This window comes from Equus caballus, chromosome 22, assembly GCF_041296265.1.
Source record: "Equus caballus isolate H_3958 breed thoroughbred chromosome 22, TB-T2T, whole genome shotgun sequence".
Classification (NCBI taxonomy): Eukaryota; Metazoa; Chordata; class Mammalia; order Perissodactyla; family Equidae; genus Equus; species Equus caballus.
In genome coordinates, this window is record NC_091705.1 from 32,796,061 (window position 1) to 32,814,240 (window position 18,180).

The window sequence follows — 18,180 nt, forward strand, 5'->3', positions numbered from 1 at the left end:
AGCCAGGATTGTCCTGGGCAAACCAGGATGGTGGGTTACCCTAATGGGGGTTCAAAAGACCCCCTTGCCTCAAGATGGGATCAGCTCTGTGCCCCAGAGCTCCCTGTGGCATCAGGCTGAGGCACCCATGCTGGCTCCTTCCCCTGCCCTGTCCTGCCAGACTCACTCCCCTACTCTTCAGAGCTCTCCCTCAACACACCATCAAGGGCACCCAAATCCTTGCCTCAGGCTCTGCTTCTCAGAAATCCAAAGGAAGACAGGGGGCAACACCAGAGGCAGAGAGTCCTGTTAGGAGGTGCTGCTGCCGAAGTCCAGGTGGGAGTGAACAAAGGCCTAGATTAAGACACTGAAGCAGGAGAAGAGAAAACAGCTTCGAGAATACTTGGAGCTTTTCACTCCATCCTCCACATCAGCTCAGCCTTGGGAGTTGTTGTTTGAGCCCTCACCACCTGCGCTGTGACTGTTTATCAAGAGCCCTCTCTACCCAATGGGACTGCGCTCTCTTCAAGGGCAGACAACACTTCCTGTTTATTATTTCTGGGTCTCTATCTTGGGAACCGATCTGGAGCTAATAACCTGGGCCTTGTTTGCTGAGCGCCCGCCCGTGTGCTGTGGAGAGGCTGGCCACGTTGAACTAATCCTCCGAGACCCGTGGGGTCTTCTAAGGGTGTCTTCTCATGAGTAATAGCTTCCCTTGTGATGGTTTGGAAGAAAAACAAGATGACACTCGGAGAAAGAACTACAGACTCCTCAATACGCTGGGCTGGCTGCAATTCTGCAAGGCCTCCCTGCTCAGGGTCCGAGGCCCAAGAAGGGCCACCACGTCCCCAGTCATTCCTCTCATTCCTGTACTAACTGTGTGTGCAGTAGACAAGATCAGTGTCCTGTTCAGATCCTCTTTGCTGCGCTGAGTCCCAGACCTTAGCTGTAGGAGTGTTGATGGCTAGTGACTCATACATGCCCCCTTTTCTGGAGAAGCACCCTCAGCTGACAGGAGCCAGCTAACCCTAGAGGTTGCCCTTCACTGGCTGGTCCACAGTCACTGGGCTGATTGACATGATGGTGCAAAAGTCTGGCCCTGTTGCCTCAAGGGAGCCAATCTGTGTTGTGGCTTATGCTCCGGAGGCCCCCGTGGATCAGGCCTAGGCTAGAGTTCTCTGGAGACTCTGTCCTTGCCTGGCCCCTTCCCCCTTCTTCTCCTGCTTCTTCCTATCTCTTACAAGCTTCTCCTGAGAGTGCTCCCTTGATACTCCATGTGCACCTGAATCCTTGTCTCAGCCTCTCCTTCTAAGGAACCCAATCTAAGATCACATGGATGTACTTGTTGTTTTCCTCCTCAGAGTGGAGGGTTGCTCTTCCCTCCTGGGTCTTCAGGACGCAGGCCTTCAGGAGCATGGGGGTTGAAGGGCGAGCTGCTGGGAGCAGTGTGTCCTGCACTCAACCATGCTCGCAGGAACGGCCCTGTGCACGTGCCTGCTCTGACCTTCATGAGGACCCATCAAACTCAAGGGCACAGCTCTCAAGGCAGTGAGGCCCCAGGCCTTCTGCATCCTCAGGCCTGTGGCCGCTTGGTCCATTAATGCCACTGTTGTAGAAAATGGCAGCTATGGTGTGGTGGGAGTGACAATGAGCTTCAGGTCAGTGGCTGAGGTGGGACTCCTGGTCCAGCCACCTTGCACCTGGGCAACTTCGGACAAGGGACTTAAACACTCTGTGCCTAACTCTTTTCATCTGTAAAATGGGAATAATAATAGTGCCTACCTCAAGGGGCTGTTGGGAGGATTAAACGAGTTAAGTTACGCAAAGCACTTAGAAAAGCACCCGGTTTAGTCAGTGCTCAATAAATGTTAATTATCATTATAACAGTAATGATTCAATAATAACTAAATTATAAATGATAATAATAATTTGCTATCTCATTCTTGCTCATCCAACTCCTGCCACCCTGACCTCCTTTCCACACCTAGACCAGACTTTCTCAACCCCAACACTGTTGACATTTTGGACATGATCTTTCTTTGTTGCTGGGGGCTGGGCCATCTTGTGCATTGTAAGATGTTTATCAGCATCACTGGCCTCTACCCACTAGATGCCAGTAGCATCCCTCCTTCCTCAGTTTGGACAGCTAAAATTGTCTCCAGGCATTGCTAAATGTCCCTTGTGGGATAAAGCCACCCCCAGTTGAGAACCACAGGCCTAGAACACATCAAGAATCTTCTTTCCTCTCGATGCTGTACGTTTCTTTCCCTCTGCCTGGGAGGATATCCCTGCCGCTCTTCCCTTGGCTGGCTGCTTCTCATCCTTCTTTGTCTGCCTAAATGCCTCCTCCTCCAGGAGGCTCTCTCTGACCCCCTCATCTTCCTGTCTCCACTGGTGGCATGTTTCTTTGTGGCTTTTACCACCATGCGTCATTATGCCATTTATTTGTCTGTTGAATTCTGTTTGTCCCTCTGCTAAAGGTGAGATCCTTTGGAGCAGGATCCACATCTAACTTGATTGCTGACCTCTCCCTGATGCCAAGCACAGAATGAGCACAGAGCAGACCCTTGCTCACCGTGCATCCTGAATGAACAAACAAGCCGGCTTGCCTAGTGGACAGGCTGCCAACAGCCACAGGGAAATTTACCTTCTGGACTGTGAAGGTACGTATGACATATTCTGCCAGGGGATCTGTTTCGATCAGGGTGACTTTAATGTCTCCGTAGACCTCTGTGTCATCTGGCCAGTAGCGCACACACTTCACCTGTGAGAAAGGACAGAGATGAGGACGTATGAGCAGGTGGCTGAGGGTGAACAGCAGCTTCATCTGGTCTTCCCGTTCAAATAAACCCAAGGGCTACTTCGGTGGAATTTCAGTCCAAGGGGTTCTCATCTGGCCAGGGATCAGCAAAGTGCACAGGGCCAAGCTCAGTCCCAGAGGAACTGGAGCCATCAAGAATAATGGTAGTACCTTCTTTTGCAGAGCTCCATACAATTTTCAAACCGATTATCACACTAAGTGATCAAATAGATCTAGGTGAGACAGGCAAGTAGTGTTGGCCCCATTGTATAGATGAAAATAATACTCAAGTCTGGAGGTTTGGCGATTTGTCCAAGGTCAGTGGCCAGTTTCCACTTTTGGCTGGGTCCTTGTTCTGTTCTATCAGGGCTGGGACAGCTGAGTCACGTTAGCTGAGCAGAGATGAGAATAAAAGCTGGGATATAGTGAGGAGGTGGAAGCAGAAGTGGTTGGGAGGGGACATTATTAACAAGTGGTATTCGGGGGCTGGAAGGCGAAGGCTCTTAGCTGGGGAAAGGACAGCAAGTGCTGGCCTCAAAGGGAAGTCTGTGCAACCACTCTCTGCACGGGCGGTGGGTGCAGACGCTACGAACAAGCTAATCCCACGTTTGACTCTAAGCCACAGTCCACAGGAGGAAGAAGAGATCATCATTGTTTTCCCCTTAAAAGAACAAAAGCATTACCATTCCGGGGGACGCCGCGCGGCCCAGAGTGGCATTTCCCACAGTGTGTTCCGCTGGGTGCTAATAGGTGTTAGATAAAAAAACAAGAAACAAAAAAACAAACAAAAAAAGGTTTTGTGGTCAAATGAGTTTGGGAAATGCTGGATTAAACAAAGTTAAACAGGCCGCTTTGCTACAGGACCACTCAGCTCAGTTCATGTGCTCAGGCTAATGTGTTTTATGACTCTCCAAAAGGGGCAAAGAGTACGCAGCATTTCCCAAACGTATTTAACCATGGAACCCTCTGCTCACTAAGCAACCTGCAGACTAGCATCCCATGGAACCCACTTAGGGAAATGCTGGCATAGCACAACAGGCTTTGGAGGCAAACGGATGCATCACTTGGATCTAACACTCAGTTGCTGTGTAGCTTCCAGAAAGTGCTAAAACCTCTCTGAGCCTCAGCTTCCTATTAATAATGATAGCTAACACTATTGACTGCTTACCATGTCTAACACTGCTTACTATGTCTTCTACGAACACGTTACATGTATTAGTTTAATTACTATCACCACAATCTTATGAAGTAGATATAGATACTATCATCATCCCCATTTTACAGATGAGGAATTAGAAGCACAGGGAAGCCAAGAAAATTGCTCAAGGTCAACTGTTACTGAGGGATGGAGCCAGGATGCAGAGGCAGGCCGTCTGAATAATTACCAGCAACGTTGCCTCATACAATTGTTGGGAGAGAAAATGGAGTGATGCACAATAAGCCTCTGGCACAGTGCTTGGCTCCTAGCAGGAGTTCCATTAAGAGATTGCTCTCCTGTCTCCTCCCCAAATCCAAATTAGATTCAGGATCCATCCATCAGGGGAATCTGTCTCCAATGTAGGATATGTTACAGCATTTGCCTCTGAATTCTTATATCCTAGGCTGGCCTTTTTGTCCAAAGTAGCCGCACCCTGGGCCTCTGTCCCTGGGGAGCAGTCCTGAGTGGAGGCACCATGGGCACTAAAATGAGAGTCAAGAGTGAGAGATCACGGCCAGGTTCTGGCTGGGTGACTTCAGGGTGGTTACTCCACTCCCTTGGGTCTGTTTCCTCATCTGTAAAACTGGGGAAAGGACTAGAAAAGAGTGGGCTCATGGATAAAGTCTCTCCTGGCCCTGAATTCCTATGAGGTCATGAGGTCTCCATCCCTTTTTCCTGGATTACGACTGACGGCCCAGATTCTCTGTTTCCCATGATCCTGGAGGCCAGGACTCTATTTTCATGGATTAGCTGACTCTTGCTAAGACAAAAACTTACCTGCCCACTCTTTAGTTAGCTCACGTGATAAGGAGAGAGGCCCTCTTAAGTCTGCTGTTCGTGCACCTGCCTCTAAACCCAGCAGCCCACCCACCCACATGCCACAGTTTACCAAGTAGGCAGAAGCAAGCTGAGAATTGCAGTCCCATTTCTAAGCCCTAGGAGTAGCTAAGGACCACGGAGGAGAGAGTCGAGATAGAGCAGAGGGGGAGACCAAGGCCTGAACCCTGAAGAATATGAAGGTTTAGGGGTCAGGGGAAGAAGAGCAGGTAGCACATGGTCAAATGCTGCTGAAGGTTGAGTACAATGAGAAGAGAGAAGTGGCTGTTGGACTTGTCAACATGAAGGATGCTGGTAATATTGACGGTATCACTATGGGTGGAATGGAGTGGGTGATGATCTCACTATGTTGGGTTGAAGAAACAGAGCCTGTGTGTGTCTTTAGAATTTGGCAGAAAAGTGGGGACAAGAGAATCAGCTTTGTTTGCTTGTTCTATCTTTTTAAGAGGCAAGGTACTCAGCATGTTTGTATGCTGAGGGGAATAATCTAGCAATGAGAAATAGATTTATTTTTCAAGTGAGGGGGGAAGATGAGAAAACTCTCGAGCAGAATCTGTTTTGTAAGGCACCAGGCTTACATTTGAAAGGGGAAAAGTCATTTCATTCATCATATGAGGCTGAGCCATAAGAAATGGCCAATATTCTATCATTTGGGGTCAACAAAAACAGCCACTTTTTACGGTTCAACCTGATAATAGAGAGGAAGAATGAGAAGATGGCTGTAGATACAAGTAGGGGTGAAGATGAGAGAGTTCACATCTGATGGCTTTAATTTCCTCAAACTGTACGAGATGACGTTATCAACGGAGAGTGAGGGTGAAGAAAGGGATGAGGGGATTTGAAGGGAAAGAAAATTCCTAGAATATGAAATAGGAGGGGGATTTCTTTCTTGTAGGTTGCTGTGAGGGTGAAATATTGAATAGGAGGCACTTGGCACGATGCACAGAACAGAGAGATGCTCAGGATTGCAATGCCAGCATCCTCTATCCAGGTAACTGCAAGAGGGGCTTACCCTGCCCACTTCCACGAGGTTTGTGACCATGACGATGCTGGCCGAGTTCTCCTGCCAGATCATTCTCCAAAAGTCCTTTACAGTCTCCTGCATTGGACCTGCCAACAGAGAAGGTGACAGGATCAAAGACTGTGAGTTCAGGAAGCAGCCAAGAGGCTGTCCTGGCTGGTTGGTCAGTCAAGGCTCCACCCAGGTGAGCAAGAGTGAGGCCAGGTGATCCTCACTGGGACACTCGAGTAACTGACACTGGGGCCTGAGGCATGTGAAGTTGGAGTATGGATAACAAAAGCCACATTCCAAACTTGCAAAGTCTGCAGCATCCATGGGAAATGCCGACAGCTTCCTTCTCTTGTCCTTCTGCTCAGACCCTTTTCACTAGCCCCACTTTTCTGCTGACCCTTCACCTTATCTGGACTATATTACAGGTTAATAATATAGCTTAAGGGAATTTTCAAAAATTGGGCTGCAGAATCTCAGTGAGAGACAGGAAGGAAATTGGGGTGTGGAAGGTAGGAGGACAGAGAACTGCCAGGAGCCAGACGCTGAGAGCAAAAACAGAAAGGAGGAAAAAAAGTAGATAAGAAATTGGAGATAGGATCTCAGAGTCCAAAGTAATTTTCCGGGAAATTCCTCTTTCAATGTCTTGGGCAGTCATCATTTTTAAAATTACAAGAGTCATACCTGCATTTGATATAAAATTTTCAATGCCGTTTTTCTGTGAATATATGTATATGTAGGCATTTACTGTAATAAGCATCATATATATTACATGCATTTTCCCATGCCCTTAACAATTCTTACCAAGCATGACATTTTTCATAGCTGCATAATTTTCTGTAATATGGAAGTATCACACTTTATTTAATCAATCTACCAGTTGTCGGGCATTTAAGATTTCCCACTTTTTTCCTGTTATAGATGACACGGTGAAGAGAATCCTTACACATAAGTCACTGTCCACATATATAATTATCCACAGGATTTCCTCCCAGAAGGGTTTGAGAGGTATGATCAATACTAAGCCTTCTGAAAACATACTGGCGAGATGCTTTCTAGGACAGTTGGCTGCTTCTCTCTTCTGGGCACACACCCATTGAGGAGATAAGGCACCGACCGCTCCAGTTCTGGATGGTAGATATTGATGGCCCATGCCTGAGGCTGATGCTCTTGGTCCATCCTGCCTGATTATTTTCTAATGACACCTCCTTCCTCTCTTACTCATGTCCCTCCCCACTATAGGTGAACCTGTCACCTCCTTCCTTCCCAAAGAAACAAATGAACAATCTCAAGGACCTCTGGAAACTCTCCAGCCCTACTCTTATGTGACTTCTTTGCCCGTAGCTCATTCCTCTCCTCCAATGAAGGGCAAGGGCCCTTTAGAGGAAAAGGAGAGTGCTTACCTTGAGTTGCAATGTAGTGCCGAGGTCTATGGTACCCCTGGATAACAAGAGAAAAGCACAGTGAAAAGCCTCCAGTCAAAGGTTTCAAACAGCATAATATTAATAGCTTATCCTTTCCAAGACATGTTTTTCTCACAGGCAAAGTGAGAATAGCGTTAGACATTTCCCAGAGAAGTGACAAAGATTAAATAAGATAATACACATCAAGCACTGAGTAAATCACTAAATGATTATTATTATAGTTACTTGTGAGGTGCCCATGCCAGCTTGCCTTGGAGCTAGTGGACTGGGAGCAAAGACTGCATGGGCATCACTCATGCCCCTGCACCCAGAAAGAAGTGGAGAAAGACTTTTCAGGTTTTGGTGGGACATCACCCCCCAAAAAGTCTTTCCTGAGCCATGACTATATGCAGAACACTGCATGAAGCCCTGTAGGGCACCTGAAAGAAGAAAACCATTGCATTGTTGGCTCTTTGCATTACCAACAGTTAGAAAAAGAAAATTGGGAGTGAAACCACACTGCCTCTCTGTGCAACATAGATGGGCTTGGAATTAGTCCTGTTCATCGGGAAGGACCCTGTGTAGGTGTGACCTAGAGACTGATAAAGCCACTCTCTAATTCAGAGACCAGTTTCTGATTTCCCTGTACATTTCAGAGTGTTCCAACAGGCCTGCTGTGCTCTGGGGTGGGGTATCTCTAATGCTCCATAATCCTAATCACTGGGGAAGAGGTTGAAGGTGACCTTCTCTTTGGCCCAGGCATTGCATACATGGAGGATCCCCTTTCTTGTTACAGAGAAGTATATCCTATTGGATAGAAGTTCAAGTTTTGGAGACAGATCTGCATTCAGTATGTAACATTGAATGTAATTAATATTTATTTAATGAATAAATGAGTGAATGAATAAATGAATGGATAAATTTTTAAAAAGACAGATGATAACTATAGAGTATTATTGGAGGAGAGGTGGTTGACAACCCTGAAATCTACTTTCCTTTATGTTTAACCATCTTAGGAGAAAATAAGTCCTAAAGTTGGATGAATATTTATTTTTGTCTTTAACATTGGTGATCAGTCTTTCTGTCCTGTCGAGATGGATGAGCTGACTCAAAGCCCCCTTCTTCAGGAAATAAGCCAGAATGACCATCTGTGTGGTTTACGGTGAAACAGACATGGCATCTGTGAAGTTCTGGATCCATTTTCTGATTCAAAGACTAGTTTTGGAGTACCCTGTACATTTCTCTCCCTCATTCCACTTTCTCCATAAATATTTAGTAGGTACCTCCTAATTCCTAAACATACTCTAGTCAGGCCTGGGTTGATTGTATGAGCCCAAGGCCAGAACTGTTGGATTAACCACATATGAATCAAGAACCCCATCTAAACTCTTTGTTTGAGTGGTCCTATCTTTTCTAGTGAAGTTGTCAGCTCCTTGAAGACAAACACTACCCCTAAGTTTAAGAAAAAGTTCCCATGGAGCCTCACACAGTGTGAGACTCAGAGCAAATGCCCAATAAACCAGCGGCTCACAAACCAACTAGAAAGGCAGCAATGCAGGGTGGCTATGTGCATAGACTCTGGACCTAACTGCCTGGGTTTAAATCCTGGCTCTGCCCTCAAAGGCTGTGTGGTCTGGGGCAAGTTACTTAACCTTGCTGTCCCTCAATTGATTTTTTGCTATTAAATGGAGATATCAGCATTTATATCATAGCATATCTGTTGGGATTAAATAAGTTAATACAAGTTACTAGGTGCCAGGCACTATTCTAAGATTTAACGTATATATCTTTGCTATTGTTATTATTTTATTGTCTATTTGGCAAAGATTTATTGAGCGCCTACCACAACTAAAAGTCTATGCCGGCCACTAGGGGGACCCTGAAATGGTAAGCCACGCTCTCCCCTCTGCACACGAATGTGGTAAGAGCCCTCCTCTGTGACAGAGGTAGGAAGCAGACGAGAGGTAGGAAGAGTGATCTGTTCCTCCAAGTCAAGATGGACAAGGCTTCCCAAGCTCACAGGAAGAATTGGACTCTGGACGTTTTCTTGAGTAGGTTTGGGAATAGAAAGGAGTCTCCTAGAGCCTGGAAAGGTGCGCTTTCTCAAGTCCACCCTCTTCTGCTGTCCTCATCATCACCCCTCACAGCCCTCAACCTCCCTGACCAGGGCCACGGAACCAGCCTCTTGCTGACCTCCCTGCCTCCAGTCTGGTCCCACAGCCCACCTGTTTTCTGCCAGAGCGAATTTCCCAATGCACATCTGATTATGGTATTTCCCCACTTAAAAGCCTGCAATGGCTCCCCATTGCCTGCAGGATAACATCGAAATGCCTTAGCTGGGGAATAATCGTCTGTCTCCAGCCTCATTTCCTTATTTCCAGTCGTCCCTCTCCATCCCCTCCCACGCGCCCCGTGTCCCAGCTTCCCCACACTGCACTTCAACTGATACCTCCTTCCTCCCGAGCGGGCCTGCAGGGCTTTGCATGTGCCCGATTAATGCACTTACAGCAGCTGCTGCAAGAAGTTTTTGTACTTTTCTCCTCCTGGGCCACGGGACCTGCCACCCAGAGTGGGTGCAGTTTTCAGGAGAGGCTGGTTGGTGGCATACATGCATGAATATGTCTCTGAGGTGAGGTTGGGACACTCCCTCAACGCACAGGCTGGAAGACAAAAGACTCTCTGGAGGAAACTGATTTGGAAGATTCTAATGTGCTTGAAAGTCAACGAGATGAAATTCTGAGCAAGAAATTCCCATTCCAGTTGTGGGATGAGATGACTTGGGTTCACTATTTTCATTTAATTGTTCGCTCAGTCATTCAATATTCAATCTACAGGTATTAATTGAGCATGTAGTACCGTGTACAAGGCACTTGGAAATACAAAAGTCGACCAGATGGATGTGGGCTCTGCTTTTGAGCAGCTTACAGACATCAACTCACTGGGATAAGGGCTCCCCAGGGGAAGATGTGCGGCTCTTTGGAGCTCCCACGGGGAGCTGACTCAGTCAAGGAGGCCAGAGAAGTGTTCTCTGAGGTGGTGGTTGCATTGGCCTCCTAAGCCTAGGGTGGGCATCTTGACATCCCTGTTATTCCCATTTCATCCCTTCAGAATAGCCTCAATTTCTCACCCCTCTCCCATGGCTCACTGGCTGTCTTGCTCCTCTTCAGAAAGAATAGCCGTGTTTCCATCTAGAGTCTCAGCACTGGCCATTCCCTGTGCCTACTCTGTCCCCAGATCACCCAGGCTTGCTCTTTCCCTCCATCCAGCCTTCTGCTTGGTTGTCAGTCCCCTCCGCAGGGAGCCCTTCCCTCACCACCCTGTCAACCTATTTCCACTTTCTCTGGTTTCTTTTTCTTTAGCATACTTATCACCAAATGGCATAATGTTCTTTGTATATTTACATGCTTATTGTCTGTTTCTCCAGTTGAATGAGACCTCCAACAGAGCAGGACTGTCTCTGGCTTGTTCATCTGTGTCCCCAGCACAGAGAAGTCAGCCCAGGCCATCAGGCTTGATAAATGCATATCAAATGAATGAATGTATGCATACTGTGTGCCTGTGCACACAGCACACTGCATCTAAGCAAAGAGACCCCCTCTGGCCTCCAAGAACCCATGCAGTCCCCAAAGAGAAAACATTCTAACCACGCAACTCCTCAGCACTGGAGATAAAAGGAAACGTATTGCTCAATTGGGGCTCCTCTGGGGATTTGCCAAGAGCTGGTACAGGAAACTTCCTAACCTTAAAAGAACTTTGAGTTCATTTAAGTCCCACCTACACAGCACGCAGCTCGACTGCAAACCAGCACTGGGCCTGCCTCCATCTGTCTGTGAGCAATGGAAAGAGGTTTGCATCCAAAACGCATTTATCTCACTCTGCACTCATGCATCTGTTACTTACTGGGGACCCAGATGCGATATTTATTTCCAGACTGGTAATTTATAACAGATTCAAGTGGCCAATACATTCTCGGGTGTGCAAACAAAGCCGCCAGTGGGATGGTTCAGACAGTAGCAGAACCATGGCCTCTGGAGGCACAGACAGGGCTGGCCCCATCCAGCTCATTATCCAAATGGGGTCGTTTTAATGGATCGTCCAGATCCAGTTGTGGATAAATGATTCTAGTGTGGGCAGTTAGCTCTATGGGGACTCAGGAGGATTTCAGCTGGGGTGGAGACCAGGGCAAAAGGGTGAGGACCTAGAGAGCTCTGTTGGGTGTGTCTTGCAGGGAATCCCCATAGCGACCCCAGGAATTTTAACTTTGCTGGAGCAGATGATAGGTTCACAACTAGTGTGAATCCCCTGCCCTCCATCCCATATTGGTAATACTGTGCTAGGAGGTGCTTGTCCTTGGTGTCTTCTCTGTCCCTCTGTTGGCCCTCTCTTCCCTTCCATGCTTTGCTTTGTGCCATGGGAGGCTGGCCTGTATGGACTACACCACGGGCTTCCATGCCCTCTGGCTTCTAGTTGGCTGGGTCAGTGGGGAGCAGAAGCAGGAGCTCACATGCCATGGGGAGGTTGGGGTGTGTGTTCTTTGAGATCTCCCCCGTCAGGTCACCATGGGTCAGCCTTGACTCTCTATCAAAGGCTACAGCTCCTATCAGGCAGCCCTCTCCTTACAGTTACTCTCTCCCTCTCTAACTCTGGAGCTCCCTGAAGTTGCTGGCCTGGGGATACCGCACCCCACCCTGTCAGATTCCCTTAATCCTCTTCCCACCCTTATTAAACTTTCCTCTGTTCCTCCCTTTGAGTGAGCCTCTGTTTCCAAGTGGCACCCTGAGAGATAGATACTTTACATCAGTTATCACATTCTTGTGGGGTAGTGTTATTATCCCATTTTACAGATATCAGAACGTGCAACTAATTTATCTAAAATCATAAAGCCAGTAAGCAGAAAGGCCTGGATTCAACAGGCTCTACAAGGACTGAATTCATGACTTTGGTCTCATGAGCCCTTGACTCTAACCATTGAGATCCAGCACAGAGTTCAGTGGCAGATATTAAGATAGCATCTAGCAGAGGCTGTTTGCTTGTCCACGCAATCTACTTAAAGAGAGAGGGAGAAGGCTGTGGTGTGTCCTAGCTGGGCAGAGAAGTGGATTCTAGCTGTGTGACCTTGGGCAAGGCTCTTAACATTGACCGCTGGTTTCTTATCCTTAAAGACTTGCAGAATACATTGTAATGATAGAACCTGATAGAAATGGGAGGCGTTATTAGCACTGATGTTGCAGAGATTCACTTGCATTTCAGGCAATTTCATTTGTTGCTTATAAAACACTAAAGTGCGTCTCGGCTCCGACTGCATTCAGATGCTTACTCAACTTTGGATTGAGCGTCTGTCCTGGAAAGTGACTTTTACTGGAGGTTACTACTCAGACAACAAATGCCAGGTATGGCAACTCAGGCCACAGACCCTGCATGGACCATCGCCCTCAGGGCTGCCACATCCATTCAGCTGTAGACAAGGTCAAGGAGAAATGGAAGGAACCAACTCAATCTGGTTTAGCATGTGCTGATCGAGTCCCCACTGAGTGCTGGGAGCAAGGTGTGTCTGGGAGAAGGTGGGGAGGGTTGGAGGAAGAGCCCTGGGCTGGGAGTCATTCAGGTCTGGTTCCTCGCCTGATTCTGCTGCTGATCAGCTGCACGGCTTTAGGCAAGCTTTGCAATCTCTTTAAACCTCAGCTTCGCTATCTGGAAAATGGGGGTGATTATCTTACCTTGGAGGGCCATTGACAGGTCTTGATAAACTGACTCATTGAAAACCACCCACCATAGTGTCCAAGAGTGACTCATTTAGAGCCACTGGCTGTCCTCATTGCTTTACTATTATTATTAAAACCAGCAGGGCATGGTGGGGGAGGCATCCCTGATTCAGACTCCTGCTCCCTCTTCCCTCACCTCTTAGCAGTGTGAGCCTGGATAAGTTACTTGTCCTTGAGAGCCTCAGCTTACTCATCTGGAAATGGGTAGTAATGACGCTTACTTTGTGAGGTTGTGGTACTAGTTAAGGTAATGTTTGCAAATGACAAATGATCACTAATTCTTCATTTACTATCCATCCTTCTCGTCTGGCTGATTCTTACTTGTTGGCTAAGGCAGCATGGTGTCACCTCCTCCAGGAAAACTTCACGGACCACTCGCCCCCACCTCGAGGCCTTGATTCTTCTATGTGTTCCTGTAGCCCCTGCTCTCAGAGGGTCTCTTTTCTTATCTGACTCTCTGAGCAGACTCGAGTCCCCTTTAAGGTCTGTATTTCCAGCACGCTGTGGAGGATCTGTTCAGTGTTTGTGAAATGAATACTAGATGCATGAAAGAAAAGCTGAAGGCATGATGAGTGAATGCTCAACTGTTTCGCGTCAGGTCGGAGATAGGCTATTCTGAACCAGCCATGTCCTTGTGAACTTTCTCAGAAGGGCCATAGTGACAGAGACCATGACCTCCGCTGAAGCTCCAGCCCCAGTTCCTGACCACATGTAGGCCCTTCATTAGCCAGGGTCCAGACAGGGAACTAGAAACCACCCTAGGTGTTTCACACAGAGGGAATTCGGTATAGGGAGTTGGTTATATAGCTGATGGGGGAACAAAAATGCTAAACAGGGGACAGTGGGATGACCCAGAGATCAGCAGCAGCAGCAGCAGGCTGTGACCATCCTTAGAACTAGTGGGATAATGGGAGACAAAGAAGCTGCCAGAGCCCAGGAGCTGCGACCACTTGGCCAACCTAGAACTCTCATGGGCCTGCTTGATGGAAGCGGAGGCAGAGATGGGATGTAGCTACTGCAGGAGCTGCCATGCAAAGAAGTGAGAGAGGAGGAGAAATATACTGGCTTCTTCCTTCTTCTTACCTTGCAATCTCCTATCAGTGCTTCCTTTGAAAGAGTCAGCTCACTCTCCTCCCTGCACCACACACACACACACACACACACACACACACACACACACACCTGTAAAGCAGAGTGGGGAAGGACAAGGAATAGATCTGAGGGCACACAGGCAAATGACCAACACAAGGTTCAATAAATATTTGCTGAATTAGTGAATCATCTGGCTCAGCCTAGATTATGGGGAATTCAAACGCATGCCCCTGCAGTTTATAGCTTGTCTATAAACACCCTTTGGAGTCAGAGGGACCAAAGTGGATCTCTGAGCCACTTCATCAAGGTCTTTGGGCTCCTAGCTGAGGATCTGAGAAGCCTGGCTTGAATCAGTCAGGCTGGGATGTCCATCCGGCCCCAGTGGCAATGCTCCTCCTTTGCAAACTCTCTCATGTCCATGGGCACTCAGCTCGGCTCCTGTTGTATTTAGGCCCTTGCTCAATAGGCTCGGAAATCCTGAAGCAGCCCCTTCCCTAATTGGGTTTCTTAATTCCAGACTCTCCTCCCTCTGATCTCTCTTCCCCTTGGTGACAGATAAGTCATCTGGAAGCTCAGCCCTGAACCGGTAACCTCCTTGATCAAAAACTTTCAACAGCTTTCTTTTGCCTACAGGATAAAGTCCAACTTCCTAGGTTTGATCATAAACCATCAAAGATGTGGCCCCAACCTCATTTTCCACTATTCCCATTAATGGTCTCTGCTCCCCTCACACTGAGCTGCTACATATCCTCTGCTTCCAGCTGCTACATCTCGGCTCGTGCTGTTCTCTCGAAGAGAGAGAGCCCATCTTCCCCCTCTTTGATTTTAAATTCTACCTGTGCCTGAAGCTTTGGTTCACATCACATTGTGCATTCCTGATGGAAGAAGTGATTTCTTCCCCCACCTCTGAATCCCTGCAGCATTTTATCTGAACTTATGACACTTACCACTTTCTAGTTTGCCCTGGAATTATTGATGTGCACAGCTTAGCTTCCTGCTAAGGTTTTAGAGCATAGACATCGTGGCATTTTTAGCTTTACGTTCCCATAGCATCCAGCATACAGAAGGCACTTTTAAATTTTTGTTGCATAAATGGCTATATCTTCAAATGAATGAACGAATGGACAAATAGACATACATACAAATGACTTAACGGTTGAATGAACAAGCCTGGCAGTTGTCCTGGGGCCCTGCAGAGCAGGCTTCTCCGGCCAGGCTGAAAGAGGCTGTAGCTTTAGATGGATAACCAACTTGAGTTACACTAGTTACACAATCAAAGAGGAGCCAGACCACCCTGGACATGTTCTGGGAGGTCCACCTTGTGGGGGAGACACTGGGGTCAGCCACAGAAGGTGAGCCTGCTGTTGTCAACCCCGGACCCCAGCTGCCCAGCCCTTGAAGACCCTCACATCAATGTAGTTGGCGTTGATGTAGTCAGAGTGTGGGTCTCCATCCAACACCAGCAACCTCACTCGGGAATGGTCATCTACAGAGAGAGCAGAAAACAAGGAGACAGGTGAGAAGAAGCTTTTGATGAGGGGCGAGCACTGCCTTCCTTTAGAGCCACCATTTATTAACCACTGCAAATCAGGCATCGTGCTACTTCTGCACAAATTCTCTCGTTTAACCCCCAGCACCGCCCTCAGTTCTTATGCCCATTTACAGATGAGAAAGTTGAGGCTCAGGGAGATTACTGTGCCCTGAAAGGACCTGTATGTGCTTATTCTCTAACCTGCCCTTCTGATTCTGGTTTTGTCATTACCCATCTAGGCAAGTAGGTAGGTACTCAATCTGCTTGTTTAAGTCCTGGTAACTTTGTCATTAAAATGGGGCTGGAAATACTTTCTCCACAGCACAATGCAAGAGACACCATATGAAAACACTCGGGCTGCAAGGAGTGTTGAATTGGAATTAATGTGCTCCATTTCCAAGCTTGCTTAAAAAAGGCAAATCTACTTATTTTCCACATGGGCACAAATTGCTTTTCTTTTGCTTCTTGGAGTCTTGTTGTAAACAGATTGTTGGCCACATATGGTTATCAATACTACCATTCAAGTGAAGCTGACTAAATCATTATAAAAGAGGTCATCAATAACTAAAGATCGTGTGACAGAGAATACCACTTCAAACACAATCTAGACATAAACAAGATTTGCAGGATTTAGTCGATCGTACACTTACTTCAAATAATGCCAAATAAAAACCATTAAAAAAAACCTAGTACAGCGGAAGAATCAGGCTAATCCTTTACAATTAATTAAAGCATGCTCCGACATGCTAATAGACACACACAAATGCAACACCCGGCTGGGTCTGGTTGGCAGGAGAGGCTCAACTTGCCGGCTAGGTCACTGGGCACACAGCACCGATGTCGCTGCAACCACTGGCCAGCCCACCTTACTCTAGGGCATGAGTGGGGTTCTCAGCAAGCGGGCTGGAGAACTCTGGGTATCCCCAAGCGTCCCCAGGGGTCAAGGAGGTCAGGTCAGCTTATCCTGTTAGCCTTATACAGCACTTTGCAGTTTATAAGCTCAGCTAGTACTCCTGACTGGAAGCCCCTGAGAACAAGGACGTTATTTGTTGTGTTTCCTGACCCGTCCTCTGTACCTCCACGTGGGGCAGGTCCTCAACAAGTACTCTGTAAATGTATGAATGGCTCAGCTCATTGGACTCTCACAATGATCCTGGGAGAGAAGGAGGATGGGTGCTCTTAGCCCTTGTTACAAATGAGGAAACTGAGGCTTACAAGGACTCACTGGTCACATGGCCAGTGGATGGTGGAGCTTGGAAGAGTGGGGTTCTCTTAACTCTGAGGTCAGATACTCCTGCTTCCAAAGGTCTAAGCAGGATATTAGAAACTTCTTCAAGTGTACACAGCAGAGGGAATCAATGACAGAGAAGTGGCTACCCAGGAGATGGAAGAGTTGAGAAGCAAAACAGAGGAGGGTGAAGCAACTCAGATATAAGCACCAAGAAGGAGACACTATCTCCCCAGGGCTGGAGGGACAGAGGGAAGAGGCAGGGCTGCCAGAACTCAGAGGCTGGAGGGACGGAGGAAAGAGGTAGAGTTGCCAGAACTCAGGGCTGGGGCCCCCTGTGGAAACTGGGGCCACAGTGGGCTTCTCTGGGGGGAGCTGGAGGAAAGGAGGATCTTCCTTGGCTTCTAAAGAAGGCGCCTGTGAGTGGGACAGAGGGGGAGAAATACCCTGGCTTCTTCTTTTCTCCTGCCTTCCAACCTCCCACTAGTTCATGTCATTGGCCAAATGCAGCCAGAAGCCAGCTGATAAGAGAGACTGAGACATGTAACCTGCAGGGGTCCGTTCCCCGTGACAGAAAGTTGAGCAAGAGAAGGTAAGGAATGGATTGGAGGATGGACAAACAGGCCCAGGGCTGGCCAGGATACCATCCATATCCATTATTTAATTAACTAATCAATTAATTCAAAAATTATTCATTGAGTATCTCCTGTGTGTCAGGCAGTATGCTAGGCAGTGAGATACACTGGATGCCACTTTTATTCATCATAGGGAAGAGTTTAAGTGGAAGCAACTAGAGGGGGTAGGTGGGAGGTCTAAGTCACCCCTTTGGGTGGGTGGGAGAGTGGGGTGTGAAGTTGGGGAGGGGTTTGAAGCTAGCCTTTATGGAGTTCGTGGGAGCTATCAGACACTTTACATACATAATCTCACTCAATCGTTTATTCCTCAAAATAGCTCTATAGGTCATTATAATAACACCGTCATGATGTAGTATTATTCTTTCCATTTTACAGATGAAGAAACTGGGGCTCAGAGAGGTTAAGCAAGTCTCCCGTGTTACACAGTCTGTAAGTGGCAGAGCTGGGATTCCATCTCAGGTCTGACCCTGAACCCTTACTCTGTTCACACAGTGGGCTGCCCCTGGACCTCCAGCATCTTGCAGTTCTACTCCTGAAGTCTGTGCCAATGTTTGCTCCCCAGCTCCAGCAGTATTCTAGCCCCAGAGAGTGGGAGTTCCTGGGGGACATCCCGCCCAGCAGGGATTCAGATGAGGCCCAGCACCTGACTCTGAGCTCAGGCTGTTAACCTTGTTACCAGTGGTTCCAAAAACTGTAAGCCTTAAAA

At 47.6% G+C, this 18,180-nt stretch overlaps 1 protein-coding gene across 17 annotated transcripts in view; it reads right to left on the reverse strand.

Annotated features, from left to right (window-relative positions):
• PTPRT (protein tyrosine phosphatase receptor type T) overlaps positions 1–18,180 on the reverse strand; it is a 1,024,383-nt gene that overhangs the window by 38,671 nt on the left and 967,532 nt on the right. For 9 of the 17 annotated variants that reach the window (XM_023626585.2, XM_070247921.1, XM_023626590.2 and 6 more), the window contains 5 exons: positions 15,490–15,566; positions 7,227–7,263; positions 5,827–5,924; positions 3,463–3,522; positions 2,627–2,743 (listed from right to left, as the gene is read on the reverse strand). In XM_023626585.2, coding sequence (XP_023482353.1) covers positions 2,627–2,743; positions 3,463–3,522; positions 5,827–5,924; positions 7,227–7,263; positions 15,490–15,566 — 389 coding nt within the window. The remainder of the gene's footprint in view (positions 1–2,626; positions 2,744–3,462; positions 3,523–5,826; positions 5,925–7,226; positions 7,264–15,489; positions 15,567–18,180) is intronic. The other 8 variants (XM_070247923.1, XM_023626594.2, XM_023626593.2 and 5 more) reach the window with 1 other exon arrangement.